The 20,435-nt window shown below is 34.7% G+C and overlaps 2 protein-coding genes and 1 non-coding gene across 4 annotated transcripts; 1 reads left to right on the top strand and 2 right to left on the bottom strand.

The window, feature by feature from the left end:
- Positions 1–3,922: 3,922 nt before the first annotated feature.
- On the bottom strand, positions 3,923–4,849 carry LOC149492762 (uncharacterized). The gene is made up of 2 exons (XM_089715944.1): positions 4,330–4,849; positions 3,923–4,245 (listed from the first exon to the last, which is right to left on the bottom strand). The coding sequence occupies exons 1-2, from the start codon at positions 4,847–4,849 to the stop codon at positions 3,923–3,925; spliced, it is 843 nt and encodes a 280-aa protein (XP_089572070.1).
- A 3,891-nt stretch (positions 4,850–8,740) lies between these two features.
- LOC119371050 (small nucleolar RNA R71) lies at positions 8,741–8,848 on the bottom strand. Its single transcript, XR_005178607.1, has one exon. It is a non-coding gene; the product is annotated as a small nucleolar RNA R71 (small nucleolar RNA).
- A 9,037-nt stretch (positions 8,849–17,885) lies between these two features.
- On the top strand, positions 17,886–19,957 carry LOC105637390 (hypothetical protein). Of its 2 annotated transcripts, none has more exons than XM_012220838.4 (3): positions 17,886–18,044; positions 18,481–18,621; positions 19,639–19,957. In XM_012220838.4, exons 1-3 carry the CDS (start codon positions 17,998–18,000, stop codon positions 19,811–19,813), a joined length of 363 nt encoding a protein of 120 aa, XP_012076228.1. In that variant the 5' UTR covers positions 17,886–17,997; the 3' UTR covers positions 19,814–19,957. The 2 variants fall into 2 exon arrangements, with proteins under 2 accessions (XP_012076228.1, XP_020536280.1); XM_020680621.3 differs by having other exon boundaries at positions 17,916–18,044; positions 18,478–18,621.
- Positions 19,958–20,435: the final 478 nt, after the last annotated feature.

Here is a 20,435-nt window from a genome sequence, read left to right as displayed (position 1 = left end):
TGTATTGTTCCACTTTGTAGCCAAGATTTCCTACAAAGAGCCAGATATTATGATCGATGGCAACAGTCCAATCCTGTCTATGGAAATATCTTCTTGCGTGACGATCAAGTTATCAAAGTCAAGAGTAACATTATTCAACTCATCCCCCTTATTTCTGGTAAGCATATCTTTAAACGAAAGATTGTTCTTATAACTCTCCTCTCTAAAATAAAGAAAAGGATAATGGTTTACAGTGTTGTGATGTTTATTAGAAAAGTGCATAATTTATACAAGTACAAGTATCAATCTCATCCTATAATTAAGCTATCTCATCCTGTAATTAAGCTATGTCAATCTCATATTTATAGAAAGGATATATAATGACAGATGGTAAAGATAATTACAATTAACTGATTAATATTTTCCTTAATACTCCCCCTCAAGTTGGAGAGTGTATGTTCTGTATTCCCAACTTGCTTCTCAAGAACTGAAATTGTTCATGTCCCAAAGCCTTTGTGAAGATATCTGCTAACTGTAATCGTGTAGGAACATATTGTGGTTTGACCAATCCTGACTGTAACTTCTCTCTAACAATGTGACAATCTATCTCGATGTGTTTTGTTCGTTCATGAAAAACAGGATTCGCCGCTATATGTAATGCTGCTTGATTATCACAAAACAAAGATGCCGGCCCCGTCTGACTTACTCTTAGATCACGAAGCAAATAATGGATCCAAGTCAACTCAAGGCATGTATTTGCCATAGATCTGTATTCTGCTTCTGCCGAAGACCTAGAAACATTAGTTTGTTTCTTTGACTTCCATGAGATCAATGAACTTCCCAGAAATATGCAATAACCTGAAATGGAACGTCGTGTTGTACGACAACCTGCCCAATCTGAGTCACAAAAGGCTGACAATTTCAAATTATTTTCGCGCGGCAACAGCAAACCTTGTCCCGGAGTACTTTTAATATACTTTAAAACCCGAATGGCTGCTTCCCAATGTGGTTTTCTTGGTTCATGCATGTATTGAGATAATGTGCGGACAGAATAAACAATATCCGATCTTGTTACCGTTAAATAGATCAATCGACCGATCAATCGTCTGTACCTTGTTGGATCATGTAATTTTTCTCCATCTGTGAGCGTTAATTTAACATTTTGTTCCATTGGGAAGCTCTCCGGCCGTGAACCTATATGGCCAGAATCTTCCAAAATATCTAGCGCATATTTGCGTTGGGACATAAAAATACCCTTTTTAGAATGAGAAAATTCTATACCCAAAAAATAACCAAGCTTTCCCAGATCCTTGATTAAAAATTTCTTGAATAAGAATTGTTTAAGGGCCATGATTTCTTGCATACTATTCCCAGTCACAAGGATGTCGTCTACATAAATAAGTACTGCAGTGAAGGATGTATCTTGCTGTTTGGTAAATAAGGAGTAGTCTGCTTTTGACTGTGCAAAACCGGCGGATTCCAATGCCTCAGAAAAGGTAGAAAACCAATTATGGGATGCTTGTTTTAGCCCGTAGAGGGACTTGTTGAGCCGACAAACCATGTTCTCCCCCTGTCGGTGTAATCCGGGAGGCAGTTCCATGTAGACAATTTCCTGCAAATTTCCATGTAAAAAAGCATTTTGTACATCCAATTGATGAGTAAACCAATTTCTGGCAGCAGCAATAGTAAGTAAACAACGAAGAGTTGTCATTTTTGCTGTAGGAGAAAAGGTTTCCTTGTAGTCGAGACCTTCTACCTGTGTATATCCTTTTGCAACGAGGCGAGCTTTATATCGCTCAATTGTACCATCAGAATGATATTTTATTTTGTAAACCCACCTGCAGCCGATAGGCTTGTGACCGGGGGGAAGAGGAACAAGAGACCAAGTGTTATTGCACTGTAATGCTTGTAATTCAGCATCCATAGCTGCTTGCCAATGAGGGAATTGGACAGCTTGGGAATAGGTGGTAGGTTCAACCTGGAATGTTATACTGGCTAAAAAGGCATGATGAGATAATGAAAATTGTGAAAGAGATAGATAATGAGACAGAGGATACCTTGTATTTCGACGAGGACTTGTGCGAGGGGATGAATGATTGACTGCAGCAGACATGAAGTACTCTTGATGCCAGGCTGGAGGTTAGCGGTCGCGAGTTGAGCGACGAAGATTTTGGAAATTGTCATTCAGTTGAGGTGGTGAATAGCTGGAAGATTCTAACAAAGGGAAAGATTGTGGTGATGACGAAGTGGAATTAATGGGCAAAGGGCGGTTGTTTTGAGGAGATTGTGGAGATGTAGATGGCGCTGGAGATAAAGGAGAATCTTGTGGAGATGTAGATGGCACTGAATTATGCGGGGGTGGGGATGAATCTGACGTAATATGTGGTTCGGATATCTTGGATTCTGCTTCTGGGAAAATTGGCAATAAAGGAAAATTATGTGCCACAGGATTAGGAGAAGATTGTGATGACTGCATATTATTTGGAGACGCAAAAGGAAAAGTATCCTCTTGGAAGTAGACATCTCTGCTAATAAGGAATTTTTGTGTAGAGAGGTCATATAATTTATAACCTTTTTTGCCATGAGGATATCCCATAAAAACGCACCGAATGGCACGGGGATCAAATTTTCCTTTTGGGTGAACGTTGGTTGCGTAGCACTGGCAACCAAAAATTCGCAAGTGATCAAGTGAGGGTGGCCTTTTGTAGAGCTTTTCATATGGTGATTGATTAGATAAAAGAGGAGTTGGAAGCCAGTTAATTAAATATACGGCTGTAAGAATACATTCCCCCCAGAATTTAAGAGGTACATGTGATTGAAAAAATAAAGAACGTGCCACATTTAGTATGTGACGATACTTGCGTTCGACTACTCCGTTTTGTTGTGGAGTATAAACGCATGTATTTTGGAACTCGATGCCTTGATTGAGAAGGAAATTTTGTAAAGGCTGAAATTCACTCCCATTATCTGTGCGAATGATTTTAACGGAAGTGTTAAACTGTGTTTTTGTAAACTGAATAAATTTGATGAGTAAGTCGGATGTTTCTGATTTTTGTTTCATAAGAAAAACCCAAGTACAACGAGTAAAATCGTCAACTATGGTGAGAAAAAAACGTGCCCCAGAATGCGAAGGAACTTTATGAGGTCCCCATACATCGCAGTGTAATAATTCGAATGGAATTTTAGTTGTGATAGAACTAATTGGAAAAGGCAATCTCGTTTGTTTTGCAAGAGGACAAATACTACAATTATTGTGAAATGAGACTGTTTCTTTATTAATTGGTAATGAAGAGGAAAGTAATTTGAAGTGAGAAAAAGAAACATGTCCGAGGCGTGAATGCCATAAATCGGGACTATTTGAGACTTGGAAGGAAGCTGGAGAAATGGAATCCCGCATCATGTAATAGAGTCCCCCATGTTGTTTACCCCAGCCAATCATCTTCCCCGTCGTTAAGTCCTGCAAAATACATGAGTCAAGAAAAAAGGTGACAGAACAATTAAGATCTTTTGTAATTTTGCTGGCTGATATTAAGTTTAAACGAAAAGTGGGTACGCATAGGACATTTTTGAGTGTTATATCCCGATTGAAAACCATGTTGCCAGTGTGTGTAATCGGCGCAGATGTGCCATTTGGTAAATTTACTGTGTGAGAGAAAGATGGTTGACGTTTTGACAAGAGGGAAGGGTGCGATGTCATGTGATCGGTGGCACCACTATCTAAAATCCAAGAATTGGTAAAAATAGAATTGACATGAGATATGAATGTTGAAAACAAACCTGCTGCATTTGCAAAAATATCACTATTACCAGAAGAGGAATTCCGATTCATGGTAGATAATGCTTTGGCCAATTGTTGAAGATATTGAGGCGAAAAACCCATGAGGGAATTGTCATCATTCATGCTCGAATTTTTTGCCATATTTGCCGCAGATTGTGGCTTGCTTCATGAACCTCGATTCTGTTGCGGTGGTCCACCTTTGTTGTTTTTCAGCCTACAGCGATCCTCCATGTGTCCGCCTTTGTCACAGAATTTGCAGTAATATTTCAAAGTTCTGCATTCTTCAATTGTGTGACCAGAACGATGGCAATGATCACACGTTTTGTTATTTTTGATCCCGGATGCCTTGCTCTGGATATTCGCGGCAATGGTGAAGCTCTCAGTGGGTTCTGATGACAATTGTCTCTGTGTCTCCTCTTGAATTACCAGGGAATACGCCTGTCGTACGTTGGGTAATGGTGTCATCATGAGGATATTTGACCTTACCCCTTTATATGATTCATTCAGACCCATAAGAAACTGCATCAACCTGTCCTCCTGAAGTTGTTCCTGATGTGCCTAGGCATGATTACAAGTGTAGGGATCTCGATAATTTTCGAGTTCATCCCATAAAGCTTTGAGTTTGGTATAATATGAGGCCACGGACATAGAGCCTTGTGAGATTGTTGCAATAGATTTCTGAATTTGGAATATTGCCGGTGCATTCTTTTGGGAAAATTGATCTTTGAAGTCTGTCCAAACTTGGTATGCTGTTTTGGCATGAATGACACCTTCTGCCAGGTCTGCTTCAACAGAATGAGTAAGCCAAGAAAGTATTAGGCTGTTGCATTGATTCCACAATGCGAGTTCCGTTGGTTTTTCTTCTTGGGACGGGGCTTCTAGCGACCCATCGATGAACCCTAACTTATTCTTCGCAGTAAGAGCGTGAATCATAGCCTTACTACATGATCGATAATTTTCTCCATTTAATTTAACTGGTACGAGCATGTGACCAGGTTGATCTGAATGATGAACGTAATATGGATGCGAAGGATCCATATTACCAGCCTTTGATGATTCCATGTTATGGGCTTTTGGTGATTCGTCGCCCATTGTTGACTATGGAAAAGGAAAGAAAACAGAAGCTTCAAGAGCACCAGGAAAGTTGCTCTGATACCATCTAAAATAAAGAAAAGGATAATGGTTTACAGTGTTGTGATGTTTATTAGAAAAGTGCATAATTTATACAAGTACAAGTATCAATCTCATCCTATAATTAAGCTATCTCATCCTGTAATTAAGCTATGTCAATCTCATATTTATAGAAAGGATATACAATGACAGATGGTAAAGATAATTACAATTAACTGATTAATATTTTCCTTAATATCCTCCTCCGTAGAAACTGTGTTCTCACAGTGCTTGACCTTCTTGACAGCTCTTTTCGCCTCTAAGGGTGGTGCGTGTTGGAAAACATGAGATGGCTCAGTCATAGAAAGCGGAACCCTAGCAGAGTGATATTTTCCTGTGAATTTTTCTATTTTAAGGAAAACCACTTATTAGTTAATACGATAGTCATCCATTACATGGGCCCTACTCATCTTTTGGGGCCTCGCCCCTAAATAGTTTTCTTTGAAAAGAGAGGATCAATGTCATGGTTACACTCATCATTTGAGTATAATTCTCCATACATTTCATGCCATGATGGACTTAAGGGATATCCATTCTTAGGACCTTGAGACGAAGATGCCACTTCGAACCCCGACTGTCTAGATTGAGAACTTTTCGACAAGTAGGTTGAGCCTCCTTTTTAAGCACAAGGACATGTGGTTTAGGTCAAGGTGGGGCTAATGAAATATTGGCTAGAGGGGTCTTCCTTTAGCCTACTCATTAAGTCTATAGAGTTCTTCTCCTAAGGCTACCCTTTACCTTCATGTAGTCAGAGTTTTTTATCTTGGTTTTCCACTCATCAGCTTCGTCCCTTAGTAACACATCTTAAGCACATGGATAAGATATATGGCCCATGAAGAATATACACATTGGTGTTTTATAACCCCTAGAATTAGAGCGAAGATTTTCTCTTTCAATGATCATCTATAACTCACTTGTCCACCATGTCAATGGATAGTACCATTCTAGGAAGGTCTAGATAAGGGAATTGTGGTTAACCTAGTCATTGAGAAAATCAAATAACTTCAAGGTAGATAATTCTATTGACAGATAATATATAGTACCCATACAGCTCCGAACACATGTTTTTTACACCCTTATACTATTAGAAAGCAATTAGAAAAGGTGTGATTTGAATCAACATTCAATCGGTCAAGAATCGGGTAAAACCCTTAAAGTCGAAAAGTGACCTTTGTAGGCCCTATAAGCCCCATTCTCACACACTCTAATTTTTCTAGCTATATTGATACTGAATAATCTCTCTCTTCTCTCTCCTATTGCAATCTTTTTACAAATCTAAGCTCTGCACTTTCCTAATTAATTTTCTCCTTTAGCACCCGAAAATAAATTAATTAATTTTTGGTTTTTCAATTAATTAATTATTTTAAATTAATTAATTTTTGTCTTCCCAAACTAATTCTTTTTGAATTTGATAGATGTTATTTTTATAGTATTTTTAATATAGTTTTTATTAGAAATTTTAGTATTTTTAATTACTTTAATTAGTTTTTATTTAGTTTTATTTATGTTTTTGTTTAATTCTTCCCTGTATCTCATTTCACTTGATCTTGGAGAATTTTACAACATTTTTATAGAAAACCAGCCAAAAATACAGCAAAGAGTGTTCCTAGGTTCAGAAGCTAGCACGCCCTGGGCGTGTTGTCTAGCACCCCTGTGTTGTGTTGAATTGAACAGAGACTCAGAATCTAGCATGCCCGAGCTACAAGAGGTTGTCGAACTTTGAACGTGCTCTCTCCAGCATGGCCCGTGCTCTAACTACCTCGAAATCCCCAAGCCCTAGCATGCCCAAGTCGTGCCGGAGAGCACGCCCGTGCTACAAGAGGCTATCGATCCTTGAGTGTGCTCATCCAAGCACGGCCCATGCTACAAACACTTCAGGGACTTAGAACCTAGCACGCCCAGACCATGCCAGAGAGCACGCTCGTGCTGAAGGCCAGATTTTACCTTAGGCCGAGAACGTCAATTCTAGCCCGTGCCGCTTGCATAGACCCACATGAGATGCTTTTCTGATGTGCCAATCAAGTTTAAATCCTATCTAGACGTTGGAAGAGTCCTAATTAGGAAGAAATACAAAGCTTAAATAGTTTTCTATCTCAACAAGATTTCTTGCTCAATGGAGATCCACTTTCCTAAACGAACACGAAGATATTTTCAGAAAGTCTATATAAAGAGAGAGACTAGCCATGATTGAGGGTGATTTTCATATTCCATCTCTTGTTCTATTAAATTCTACATAGTTTTCTCTCTTCAAGACTTCAAGTGCTGAAGATTGGTGCAAGATTCAAGGAAGCCGTTTAAGATTATCGTCGACTAGTTTTTATTCTAAACTCCCTTTTTGTTTATTATTCTTTATGGGATTATTTACAAATTTAATTGAGTTTTATTTAATTACTATGTCGAACTAAACTCTCATACTAGGGATTTGATGTAGCTTAATTTCGATTCTAATTTATAATATTAGATTTGCTTTTCTTTGTTCAAAGTATAATTTGTTATTGAACTTAATGCTTCCATGCAGAATTTCTCTCCTGGATTGATTTATTTTATTAATCACTATCGAAAGAAGGGTTTTTGATATGAAAAAGGTAATAAATTACATGAGAATAATAACTTGATGCGGAAGCTATATGGTTTGACTCATCGGCATTTTCATAAGTTAACGACCTTAGGTTATGAATTCATAAACAAACCATAAAACTTAATGATTTAATTCATGTTTGATTGAGCTATTGGAAGATAGGTAATTAGACCAAGTTAAAATAGCTAACAATACATCGGGAGAGCTTGTTAGTGATTTTAGGGTTATTTCTCCTACTTGAACAATTAAAATTGATTATCAAACTAATAAAATAAATTGGATAGAATTAAGTGAAATCAAAATCCCTAGTAGCTTCTAATCCTTGATTCCTTTTCATCGAATTGTCTTACTTGATTTCTTTTTATTTTCTTTTAGTTATTTAAATTTTTAAAATAATTCTCCTTATTGTCTAAATAATAATAAGTTAACACAATTTCGGTACTTAATATACAATCCTTGTGGGATGATACTCTTCTCATTCTTTATTACTTGTCGCGATTTTGTGCACTTACGAAAAAGCCTGTCAAATTTTTGGCGCCGTTGTCAGGGATTGGCGTTACCAATATCAATACTAATTACCTTATTATTAATTTAGACATTTATTTTTATTTTCACTTTTACCTTTTCTAGAAGAGTATTTTAGGTATTTATGCAAAGAAGATCCGGTAGAACTGAGCCTTTAGTCTTTGATCCAGAAATTGAAAAGGCTTCTCACAGAAACAATGCTACTAGGAGAGTACAAAGGAGAGAACAAGAGCAACAAGCAAATATGGCTGATGATTTAGACATAGAGAACGATCCTCTATCAGGGGATCATCAGATTTTACCACCACGGCCCAATCATAACAATAGAAGACCTCAACCTCCTGTCCGCACCTTGCGAGCCACACAACTTCTTCTCTGAATGGAGCCACCTCAAGTATCACTAGGCCTAGGGTGGAAGCTAATAATTTTGGGATCAAACCTGCAATTATTCAAATGCTTTCCACCTAAATTCAATATGGAGGTCTGCCCAGTGAAAATCCTAATGCCCATATCACATATTTCTTGGAGATTTGTGATACATTCAAGCAAAATGGAGTTTTTGAGGATGCCATAAAATTGAGACTGTTTTCTTTCACTCTAAGGATAAAGCACGGTCTTGGTTATAATCATGCCTTGCTGGAAGTTTTACTACATAGGAGGAACTAGCCCAAAAATTTTTGGTGAAATTCTTTCCATCTTCAAAGACCACAAAGCTTCGCAATGAGATAATGACTTTTGCCCACTAGGATCAAGAGAGTTTGTATGAAGCTTGGGAGAGATTTAAGGACCTATTGAGGAAATGCCCCACATCATAGCTTACCCAAGTGGTTACAGGTGCAAACATTCTATAATGCATTATCTCCTAATGTAAAGATTACTTTAGACGCAGCTGCTGGTGGATCTTTTGAAAGAAAGGAACTTGATGAGGCATATGATTTGATAGAAGAGATGGCAAGCAACAGCCATTATCAAAATAGTTCTGAAAGGAAGAAGCCTGCAGGAGTTTATGAGATTAATACCATTACCGCACTCAATGCCAAAGTGGACAATATGGTAAGGAAGTTCGATTTATTGACTATTAACTCTATTAATACTATTGTGCAAGCATGTAACAGGTGTAATGGACAACATGGAATTGGAGAGTGCATGTTGGATTCTTTAAATTTGCAAACTTTAGAGCAAGTCAACTATGTGATGAATCAAGGAAGAAAGAACTACCCATATTCTAACTCTTATGATAACAGGTTGAGGAATCATCCTAGTCTTTCTTATAGGAATCTAAACAATGCCTTGAATGCACCACCAGGTTTTCCTTCTCAAGAGAAGAAGACTCATGATGATCTTCTTACTGCTCTCTCTAAATCTCACATAGAGTTCATGAACGAAACTCGGGAAAATCACAAAATCCAACAAGCTGCGATAAGGAACTTGGAGATTCAACTAGCGCAATTTGCTAACATGATGGCTTCTAACCTTAAGGTATGTTACATAGTAACATTGAGAAAAATCGCAAAGAACAGGTACAAGCTATCACTTTGAGGAATGGCAAACAATTGAAGGGTCCACCCAGGAAGGAGGACGAAAAGAAGGAGCAAAAAAAGATCCCCATCATTGACCTTGATGTTTTCAAAAAGCTTCAAATAAACATCCCTTTTACTGAAGCCCTGGCTAAAATGCCTAGTTATGCAAAATTCTTAAAGGAGATCCTGAGCAAGAAAAGGAAGATCGATGATCAAGGAACGGTAATGTTAATAGAAGAGTGTAGTGCAACCATTCAAAATAAATTACCTCCAAAGATAAAAGATCCAGGAAGTTTTTCTATCCCTTGTAATATTGGAAATCTTGATTTTGAGAAAGCTTTAGCAGATTTAGGTGCAAGCGTTAATCTTATGTCTTATGAAGTTTTCAAAATGTTGGGGATGGCAGAGCTGAAACCAACAAGAATGTCTTTACAATTCGCGGATCGATCAATCAAATATCCAAGAGGAATTGTAGAAGATGTGCTCGTCAAGATAAGTAAATTTATTTTTCCTGTTGATTTTGTTATTCTTGACATTGATGAGGATAGAGAAGGATCCCTAATTCTTGGAAGACCTTTCCTTGCAACTGCAAGAGCATTGATTGATGTCTATGAGGGTAAGTTAACCTTAAAGGCAGTCAAGAGGAAGTTGATTTTTATGTTCTTAAATCTTGCAAGCTTCCTATGGATTATAATGATTGCTTTAGAATTGATGTTATTGATGATTGTGTAAAAGACACCTTAAATGTTAAAAATAAAGTGACCATTGATAAAGGTGACATTAATGATCAAAGCATCAAAGGTGAGGAAGTAAGTGAACCACCAAAGCAAGAATTAAAACAACGTCATCTCATTTAAAATATGCATTCTTAGGTGAGAATAATTCATTTTCTATTAAGCACATCATTATGCGAAATCTGAAGGTCGGCCAACAGTTATTACCCTATAACTCTAGGCTTTGTCTTTTTCCAGGAAAATTGCGCTCTAGGTGGTCTGGACCATTCATAATCAAAGAAATTTTTCCACATAGAGCGGTTGAAATAATGAATGGAGAACGGAGCTTCAAAGTCAGTGCGCATCGATTGAAAGTTTACTAAGATGGACGTTTTGATCCAGTCAAAACCACTATAAGTCTTACCTAAATTGGGTCTAGTCCTCGAGCTTAACGACGTTAACCAAAAGCACTTATGGGAGACAACCCATGTTCTTTCCTTTAAATTCTCTCATTTTGTTTTATTTTGTTACTTCTTTTTTATTATTCTCCCAAATTTTTAATCATTCTTGTCTTGTATTATTAGCCCAAATATTTTCAGGTGAAACTAAGATTCAGGCTCTAACACGCCATGGCCGTGCTAACTAAAGGGAGACGTCTTTCCAAGTCAGAGGCTAGCACGCCCCAGCCGTGCACCTCAGCACGCCCGTGCCAGGTAACCAAATTTTGTCTCGCAGGTTCAGAGGCTAGCACGCCTAGACCATGCCCCCAACAACACGCCCGTGCCATAGGGAACTGTCGATCTCTGGACGTGCTCACCTCAGCACGCCCATGATGCCACCACCTTGCAAGGTCTAGAGCCCAGCATGCCCAGGCTGTGTTCAACAGCATGCCCATGCCATGCTGCAAAATTACTTTTTGAAACGATGTGTTATGACTTTTCGGTTACCGCGAAAACCCTAACTCCTTTTCTTTTTAAATACCATGCCCTCACGTCTCTTCACCCTCAACTCTCTTTCATTTTCTCTCTACCAAAACCTTAGCAAACTTCTCATTTTCCTCTCTTTCTTTGATTTTCACCATGCCTCGATGATACAAGAGAAGTAGATCTGCCACTTTAGTGGCAGCAAGAGTCTGACCCGCGGCTCCTCCATCACCACCTCCTCCCACGGCTCCTGTTCCACCATTCGAAATCAGCCTGCGCAAACAACAAGAAAGGTACACTAAACTCTTTCTCCGGCCTATTTTGGCCAATCGCTTCATTGATGAAAATGCTTTAGGAAAAATAGGACTTAGAGATGCTATATTAGAACCTCTTAAGCAAATTAGGTGGGAGAAATTTATTGCTATGAAGGATTTTGTGTATGCACTACGGATTTTGTGTATGCACTAATGACCTTAGAATTTTTAAGTTCTTATTCTGTTGTTATTTTTGTATTGCCTGATGAATATCCAAGTAAGATTAAGTTCAGACTTTTTGGTAGAAATTACGAACTATCGGTGGATGAGGTTAGCAATATATTTGGTTTTCCCACTGAGAATGCTCTTAAGCAAATACCCAAAGATTTTAATGATCATGGAACATGGACAAGACTGACTAGGGAAATTGGGTACAATCCTAGATTATCGAAAGCCTCAAACTTAAGAAACCCAGTATATAGTTATATTCACAAATTTTTATCTAACACGATTTTTGGACATAGTGAGAGTGATGAGGTGTTAAGCCTGAATGAATTATACTTTATTTGGGCAATTGGACCAGGGAATACTTCTTAATGTTGGTTTTTGGTTATGCCAACGATGGTCTAGAATTGCAAGGGAAGAAAAAGGAGCTATTATGATGGGATGCTTTGTGACCCGTATTGCTTCTTATTTGAGAGAGTGGAACCTTGTTCAAGCGGTATATGAAATTGTGGAAGTGGAAAGAGTACTAGACTTGACATAGATGTCATGGTGCATATGAGGTTAGTAAAGAAGGCAGGGGATGCGTTCCATATTGTGGGATCCTAAGAAACAAGACCTGATGTTGAGGAAACTGAAGAGGCTGGTGATACTAATATGGAGGAGGATATTCCACATACCTTCCTCGGTTTGGTACTTTTTTTGGTGCAAGTACATTTGGAGCTGGTCCTTTTTTATAGGAAGCGTCCGATTTGTCTAACGAAGAGGTTCTCACACGTATGTTGTCTAGAATGGACATGTTTGATGCTCGCTTTCAAGGAATGGAGACCATGATTTCTGACTGGTTCCAATCCATAGAAATTATGCAAGAGAGCCTCGACTCTCGAATAAATACCATACAAAGCCAATATCAGGGAATCGCCAGTCAGCTCCAAACTGTGATACATTATGCTGTAGCCGTATCCACCTCCACCACCTGAGGAATGATTGTTTTTCATTGTTTTTTGCTTTGTTTTTAGTTGATTGGTTTGTACTTCTTTTATTTCTTCATTTTTATTCAGACCATTTTCTTATTCGTATTAAGTATTTCGCATATAATGTGTTTTGTTTTTAGTGATTTTTTTTCGTAACTTTAAGAATTCCCAGCGCCCGGCTCTTATTGTATCTTTTCTTTCATTTTTATTGTATTTTTCAATACAATGGTGGTAATGGTTTCTCAGCTCTCATATTCTTTTGCCACATTCTTGGTAATGTGATAAGTTTGGGGAATTGATTTTACACACTTTGGGGACAATGTGCTAAATTAAGTTGGGGGAAGGAAAATTTTAGTGTTATTTGTTGCATTAGTTTAATATGGTTGGAATAATTTTGAGCAAGCTTGAAAATTATCATAATTTACTAACTTGTGATAAATTTAGTTGTTTTTCTAGTCTAGTATGTTTCAGCTTTAATTTAAATTTTTGACTTAACATGATTCTTTGATTTAACCATTTATTTTTAAGATCATAAACACTAATTTTTGTGAATTTTATGGTACGTAGGTATTTTTTTAATCAAAATTTTTTTAACCTTGGCATTCCTAAAACAAATCAGAATTCCCTTTGAGGTAAAATTTTAAATGCTCACATTTAGAAAGAGATGATTTAGGTATTCTTTGTTGAACTTCATATTTAGCCTAGGCCACCTAAGTTAAATTATGATCTTTGCAACCAATTTGAAGCTTATAACTAAAATTTTTCTCGTTTACCCTTATTAAGCTTAGCCATTAAACCAATTTAAATTCTTACCCTAAGTGCAATAATGTATAATTGAAGGATTTGATTTTATTAAAACATAGCAATAAAAGGGAAGAAAACTTTTAATACTAGCAAGTTGAGCAATTAGAAAACTCAAAGAGAAACACCCCATAAAAGAAGCAATCAATCAAGAATTCAAGTTTGGAAAATTGAAGCAAGGAAGAAATTGTCAAAGTATTATGAAGAGACCTTGCCAAAGTAGCTCTAATTTTGAGCTAGTGAAGAACTTCAACTTAATCTCCCTTTACAAATAAAAATTTACTTTAATGTAATGAAAATCTTGAGATTATGCATTCTTTGTACTCTTTGTGTATCCTTTTATCATTTCCCTTGTTTAGCTAAATTATGCCCCTAAAACCCATTATAACCTTAATAAAGACCTTTTGATCTTTTTAATTGTGTGCATTTTGATTGTGGAGAAGGGATGACTAATTTTGCCTATGGGAATGTTGAATTTATCTTATTAAACATCTTATTGAAAAGTTAATAATTTTTGTGAAAATTCATATTCTATTTGTCATAACTTGAATAATTATTGGTGTTGAAAATCTTATTAACTTGTGTTTAAATTAAGGAAAGTGTTTTGTTGAGAATTGAATTTTTGCTAGAATATAATTAGCATAGGAATCACTTGATTTATTCTCATGTTAATAATTTTTGATATTTTTGAAATTGGAAATATTTATCTCTAATCATATTAAGCTAGCTTTGTTAGTTTGTTTAGCTTGTGTTTTTCTTTTATTAGTTGTGTCGCTTGAGGATAAGCAATGATTGAAGTTTGGAGAATTTTGATAGATGTTATTTTTATAGTATTTTTAATATAGTTTTTATTAGGAATTTTAGTATTTTTAATTACTTTAATTAGTTTTTATTTAGTTTTATTTATGTTTTCATTTAAAGCTTCCTTGAATTACATTTCACTTGATCTTAGGGAATTTTGGAGCATTTCTATAGAAAACCAGCCAAAAATACAGCAAAGAGTGTTCCTAGGTTCAAAAGCTCGCACGCCCTGGGCATGTTATCTAGCACCCTCGTGCTGTGTTGAATTGAACAGAGACTCAGAATTTAGCATGCCCAAACCGTGCCAGAGAGCACGCCCATGCTACAAGAGGCTGTCGAACTTTGAGTGTGCTTATTCCAGCACGGCCCGTGTTGCAACTACCTTGAAATCCCCAGGCCCTAGCACGCCCAAGCCCCGTGCTACAAGAGGCTGTCGATCCTTGAGCATGCTCATCTAAGCACGGCCCGTGCTGCAAACATCTCAGGGACTCATAACCTAGCATGCCCAGACCATGCCAGAGACACATCCATGCTAAAGACCAGATCTTAACTTGGGCCGAGAACGTCAGTTCTAGCCCATGCCGCTTGCATGGACCCGCATGAGATGCTTTTCTGACGTGCCAATCAAGTTTAAATCCTATCTAGACGCTGGAAGAGTCCAAATTGGGAAGAAATACAAAGCCTAAACAGTTTTCTATCTCAACAAGATTTCTTACTCAATGAAGATCCACTTTCCTAAATGAACACGAAGATATTTTCAGAAAGTCTTTATAAAGAGAGAGACTAGCCATGATTGAGGGTGATTTTCATATTCCATCTCTTGTTCTATTAAATTCTACATAGTTTTCTCTCTTCAAGACTTCAAGTGCTGAAGATTGGTGTCAAGATTCAAGGAAGTCGTTTAAGCTTATCGTCAACTAGTTTTCATTATAAACTCTTTTTTTTGTTTATTATTCTTTATGGGATTATTTACAAATTTAATTGAGTTTTATTTAATTAATATGTCGAACTAAACTCTCATACTAGGGATTTGATGTAGCTTAATTTCGATTCCAATTTATAATATTAGATTTGCTTTTCTTTGTTCAAAGTATAATTTATTATTCAACTTAATGCTTCCATGCAGAATTTCTCTCCCGGATTGATTTATTTCATTAATCACTATCGGAAGAAGGGTTTTTGATACGAAAAAGGTAATAAATTACATGAGAATAATAACTTTATGCAGAAGCTATATGATTTGACTCATGGAGATTTTCATAAGTTAACGACTTTAGGTTATGAATTCATAAACAAACCATGAAACTTAATGATTTAATTCATGTTGATTGCGCTATTGGAAGATAGGTAATTTGATCGGATTAAAATAGCTAACAATATATCAGGAGAGCTTGTTAGTTATTTTAGGATTGTTTCTCCTACTTGAACAATAAAAATTGATTATCAAACTAATAAAATAAATTGGATAGAATTAAGTGAAATCAAAATCCCTAGTAGTTTCATCGAATTGTCTTGCTTGATTTCTTTTTATTTTCTTTTACTTATTTAAATTTTAAAATAATTCTCCTTATTGTCTAAATAATAATAAGTTAACATAATTTCGATACTTGGTATACAATCATTGTGGGACAATACTCTACTCATTCTTTATTATTTGTCGAAATTTCGTGCATTTGCAAAAAAGCCTGTCAGAATTAATTTAGGCCCTGAAGACGAAATTGAGATCCATATTCATTATTGGAACAGTTCCCAAATACATGGATCCACAAAGCTAAGATATGTTTCTATAAGACCTAACCTTTTGTTTGGAAAGAGGTGAATTTATGAGAGAAAGAAAAGATGGGTGGAAAATAAGGAATCAAGCATGCTTTCCCTTGTTTGGGAGATGATGGAACATGTGGAAGGAAGGAAATTTAAAGCTAATCTCTTTCCACTTACACTGCAAAATGGAGAGAAAATGAGAGAGAATGTGAGGAAAATAACCTGCACCAATTAATTCTGTAATCCGTACTGCCATCATGTCATGTTATCTAGAAAAATCAACTTTAAGTGATTTAATAATAATTTATTTAAAAAGTTATAATGTTTATAAGTTACAAAGAACTTGCTTAATTTTTACCAATCAAAAGAAAGAATTTGCTGAATTGCATATTATTTCTTGGATAAATATGAAAGAGAAAAGTCATATTATATGTACCGTACACATGCAATGACATTTATAAATTATAATGTGTTGCTTTTGTAATATATGATTTGCTTTTTTTATTTAGGCTATTTTCTATGTCAGCAAATTTAAATAAGTTCATCAAAGAAACATCTCGTGAATTTTGTTTAAATTGGTGTTTATTATTTTTTTTTTCCATTTATTTGTAAGTAACATATGATATGCATGCATATTTGAAATGGTAATAGTTTTATTTTTCATTCATTAATTCATTAAAATTAACAAAGTAATTAGCCAATTATAACTTAATTACAAGATGTGCAATTATCTCTAATTTATACATATATAAAGAGTAAAAATATAAATTTATAATAACATTATTTTCTTTCCTCTGATCTTTTCAAATAAAGGAAAATAATTTTATTTTCCTTCTATTTGAGAAAAAATGAATAGTGCAATCATTTTTTTATTTTCCTCTCTTATTCTCATTCCTCTTTTATTTTCTTTCCTCTCCTTCCCAAACATATTGTAATTCTCTTTTCTTCTACTCCTTTGCAAATCTGGCTTGTGAAAACATGAAAAATTAAGTCAATTCAGCTCATAGAATTGCATGATTCTGATTTTCGATCTATATGTGGACTAAATATAATAGAAAATTCTTAAAATAATTTAGTTATATCTCGGGGATAAAATAGTAATTTTCTAAAATAAATTTAATATTAATAATAAACTTGTCATAGTTATTTTATAAATGTATTATAATAATTTTTTTTTTTTGAAAGGAAAAATGTATTATAATTATTAAAGTCTTAAGATTATATTTGTTAAATAAATAAATTTAAGACTTAATTCAAAGTAATTAATTAAAAATAATAATAATTGCTGGAACTCGGAACCTTCAAGCGACCTAAAGCCGAACCGAACTGAACCAGAAACAACACCAGCTAAAAGCCAAAAGAAAAGAACCAGACCGCACAAAACCCACCCCTCTATCCTTCATCGCGATCAGTGATTCTCCACCGCTCCATCCATGATTTCAAGTTGCCATAGACCGCGATCTGTCGAATTTGGAGCGTTTTGCCTGTAACGTTGCAAAACTTAGATTTTCGGGTCACCACGGGCGTTGATTCTGCTGGCCGTCGATGGCAGTTTCCGGCACGTGGATGCCAGATATTCATAACGACACAGTTTTCATATAGATTATGAATTGCGATTGACAACCACTAATCCACTTTTATGTCATTTTATAAATAATTTATTGCAATAATCGATAAGCATAATTAGGGATAATTCTTTTCAAAAAAAAAAAATCTAGGGATAATGACATCCACGTCAATGATAGTTTCATAGCAAAGCTAATACATTGTTTTTTTTTTTTTTTTTTTTTTTTTTTTTTTTTTTTGATGAGTTTGTCCAGTAATCCTTGTCGTGGACTTGGATCGAATCCATTCGTTGAAGCCCAACTCGTTACAATTTCCAAACAACAAGATATCTGTATCATCGCTTTTGACATTACGTGCAAGGAATTCTCCAAGTGGATATATATAAAGCTGGTATTGAAACTCTCTCTGACGACCACAAAAAAGTTTAGTGCAATGGAGACTCAGAGCACCGCCTCCGCCTCCGCCCAAGAACCACCCAGGTTTTGCTGTCACTTTAAATTTTCTTTTTTTTTTTTTTTTTTTTTTTTTTTTGAGTATTGAAGTCATTACCTTAATTAGTTTATCATTTCTACTTTAATTTTGTTATTTTAAATATGTTACAAGTTAGATCTCAAACACTTTTGATATGGAAATATTGTTATTAGTATATAATATATGTTATAAACGCTCGAAATTGATTTTTTTTTTTTTAATTATTTGCTTACTGGTTTCTCAGTTATCAGTTTATGAAATATATTTAATTTGATAAAATTAAATTTTATTTATATTAAATTTGACAAGTGTAGGTTTGTGAATAATATTCATAAAAGATTATATCCAATAAAATGCCAAAAAAAATATTTTATCGTATATATATATATATACATGAAGATGGTTGAAACTATGACAGACAATTTCTTCTATATATTTAAGTAGGAGTGTAATTGGTGGAGCCAACAGTATCGGGAGCAAAGCAATTTGCAGTTGCGGCGAAGGGTATACATGTGTGATCACTAGGACCCAAGGACCTGATGCCGGGAAGACCTACAATTGCACCGGAGACTGCGTTTGTGTTCTGTACGCAAACAATCTTTATTATCTTCCAAATTGTTTATGAATTAAAAGTTAATTATTATGAATAAATTTAATATAATTTTTAAAATCAAATATGAATCTGGTAAATTTTTCATTAATCATAAGTAAAAACATTTAATCAAGGACAAAAAAAACTAAATAATTAATGTTTTAAATAATTTTGTGGAATTCATTTCATTATAAAAATTTCATTTGTAAATATGTTTTTAATGTTTGACCACTATACAATTTATTTTGGGTTAAATCATTAAAAAAAAAAAACTCAAAACTTTTTGGGTAGTTTTAATTCTACCCTAAATTTAGCTTTATTCTCTTAGTACTCTAAACTTCAATTTTAGTTACAATAACATCCTAATTTGAAATTGCATCCGATATTAAAATTAAAATAATATTTTAATTTAATGAATTAAATATTATTTTCAAATTGTAACTAATATTAAAATAAAAATAAATATATTTATCTTAAAAATAAAATAATTTTTATTTATTAATATAATAATGACAACAAATAATGATTCATAAAAGTAAAATTATACCGTAATGAATAAATCTTATTTTTATAAGAGATCTAATTTAAGTATAATTTCAATAAACTCTAACTAAAATTCCATGCTTAAAAATAACAAAACAAAAATCTAAACTAATATTTTATGCTTATTACTAACTAAAATTTATTATTTTATTTGGCATTTTATGAATTTTTAAAAAAAATTCTAACCAATATTAGTGATCGTGTTGTTAAACCCATAGGTCGTATGAAAATAATATTTTATTGATTAAATTAGGTACAATTTGAAATTAAGGTGATATTGTAATTAAAATTAAAGTTTAGGGTACTAGGTGACGAATTTGGATTTATAGTATAATTAAAACTACTCACAATATTTGTGGGTTTTGTTTAATGATTTAGCCTTCATTTTGAATATGTAACTTTATTAATTAATTTTATACATAGAATTAATTGGTTTTAATAATTTATAGTCTTAATATATTTTGCAGAGGCGAGAATGCGGATGGAGACTCAAAGGAGAAGCTAGAAAGACTTAAAGCGACCGGTGGTGCATATTGTGAGTGTGGTGAAGGATGGAGCTGTGTGATAACGAAGGTTGGATCTGGTGCAGGTAAGCCAGCCTTTGAATGTGCTGGAGATTGCACGTGCGTTACTACGGCTTAAGCTGTTATAGGAGTACGCTTGTTGATTGTATTAAATGAATAAATGGCTACTATATAAGCTCTCTTAATACATTTTGGTTTGTATTTTTGGCAATAGTTGAACTTTTTGTATTGTAAGTGAAGTCTACTGTTAAGTTTGTGTGTACTTCTCTTTTCATGTCTGATAGGATTTTTTATATTTATGGACTTACTCAGAATTGGACTACGATCAGTAGAAAGTTAGAATTAACCTACTAATAGTTGTCTTTTACCATTATAAGCCATTGTAAATATTGTAAAATCTGGTTAAGTTGTATCCATTAAAAATCAAACTAAAAATTAAAAGTTTCTAAACTTACTGCTATAGAATAAAAGCGAAAATAAAAGTTTAACTAAAAGGATAAAGAAATATGGGTTGCTTTCCATTAATACTTTGTTTGAAGTCCTTAAATTTAACTTTTGAAGAAGTATTCATCAAATAACGCCTGTCACATATAGTAGCTATCATGTAACGTCACACATAAGTTTTGGTTAAAAATAACCTCAAGATTTGCTAGTTTTAGAGAAAGTCTCATCAATAACATGGCTTCAAATGATGAATTTAGGGAATGAACTGTTTTATGTCATGAAGAAAATAATATGTT

The sequence above is a fragment of the Jatropha curcas genome, chromosome 11 (assembly GCF_041381405.1).
Source record: "Jatropha curcas cultivar XTBG-Jc1 chromosome 11, XTBG_Jcur_1.0, whole genome shotgun sequence".
Taxonomy (NCBI): domain Eukaryota; kingdom Viridiplantae; phylum Streptophyta; class Magnoliopsida; order Malpighiales; family Euphorbiaceae; genus Jatropha; species Jatropha curcas.
Note: the sequence above shows the minus strand (reverse complement) of the source record. Positions and strands in the feature narration are given on the sequence as shown.

Coding starts and splice junctions, on each gene's coding strand:
- LOC149492762 (XM_089715944.1), bottom strand. CDS start 4,849: ATGGGCGACGAATCACCAAAAGCCCATAACATGGAATCATCAAAGGCT. Junction 4,246..4,329: donor TTATCGAGATCCCTACACTT/GTAATCATGCCT, acceptor AATCATATAAAG/GGGTAAGGTCAAATATCCTC.
- LOC105637390 (XM_020680621.3), top strand. CDS start 17,998: ATGGAGACTCAGAGCACCGCCTCCGCCTCCGCCCAAGAACCACCCAG. Junction 18,045..18,477: donor TCCGCCCAAGAACCACCCAG/GTTTTGCTGTCA, acceptor TATATATTTAAG/TAGGAGTGTAATTGGTGGAG. Junction 18,622..19,638: donor GGAGACTGCGTTTGTGTTCT/GTACGCAAACAA, acceptor TATATTTTGCAG/AGGCGAGAATGCGGATGGAG.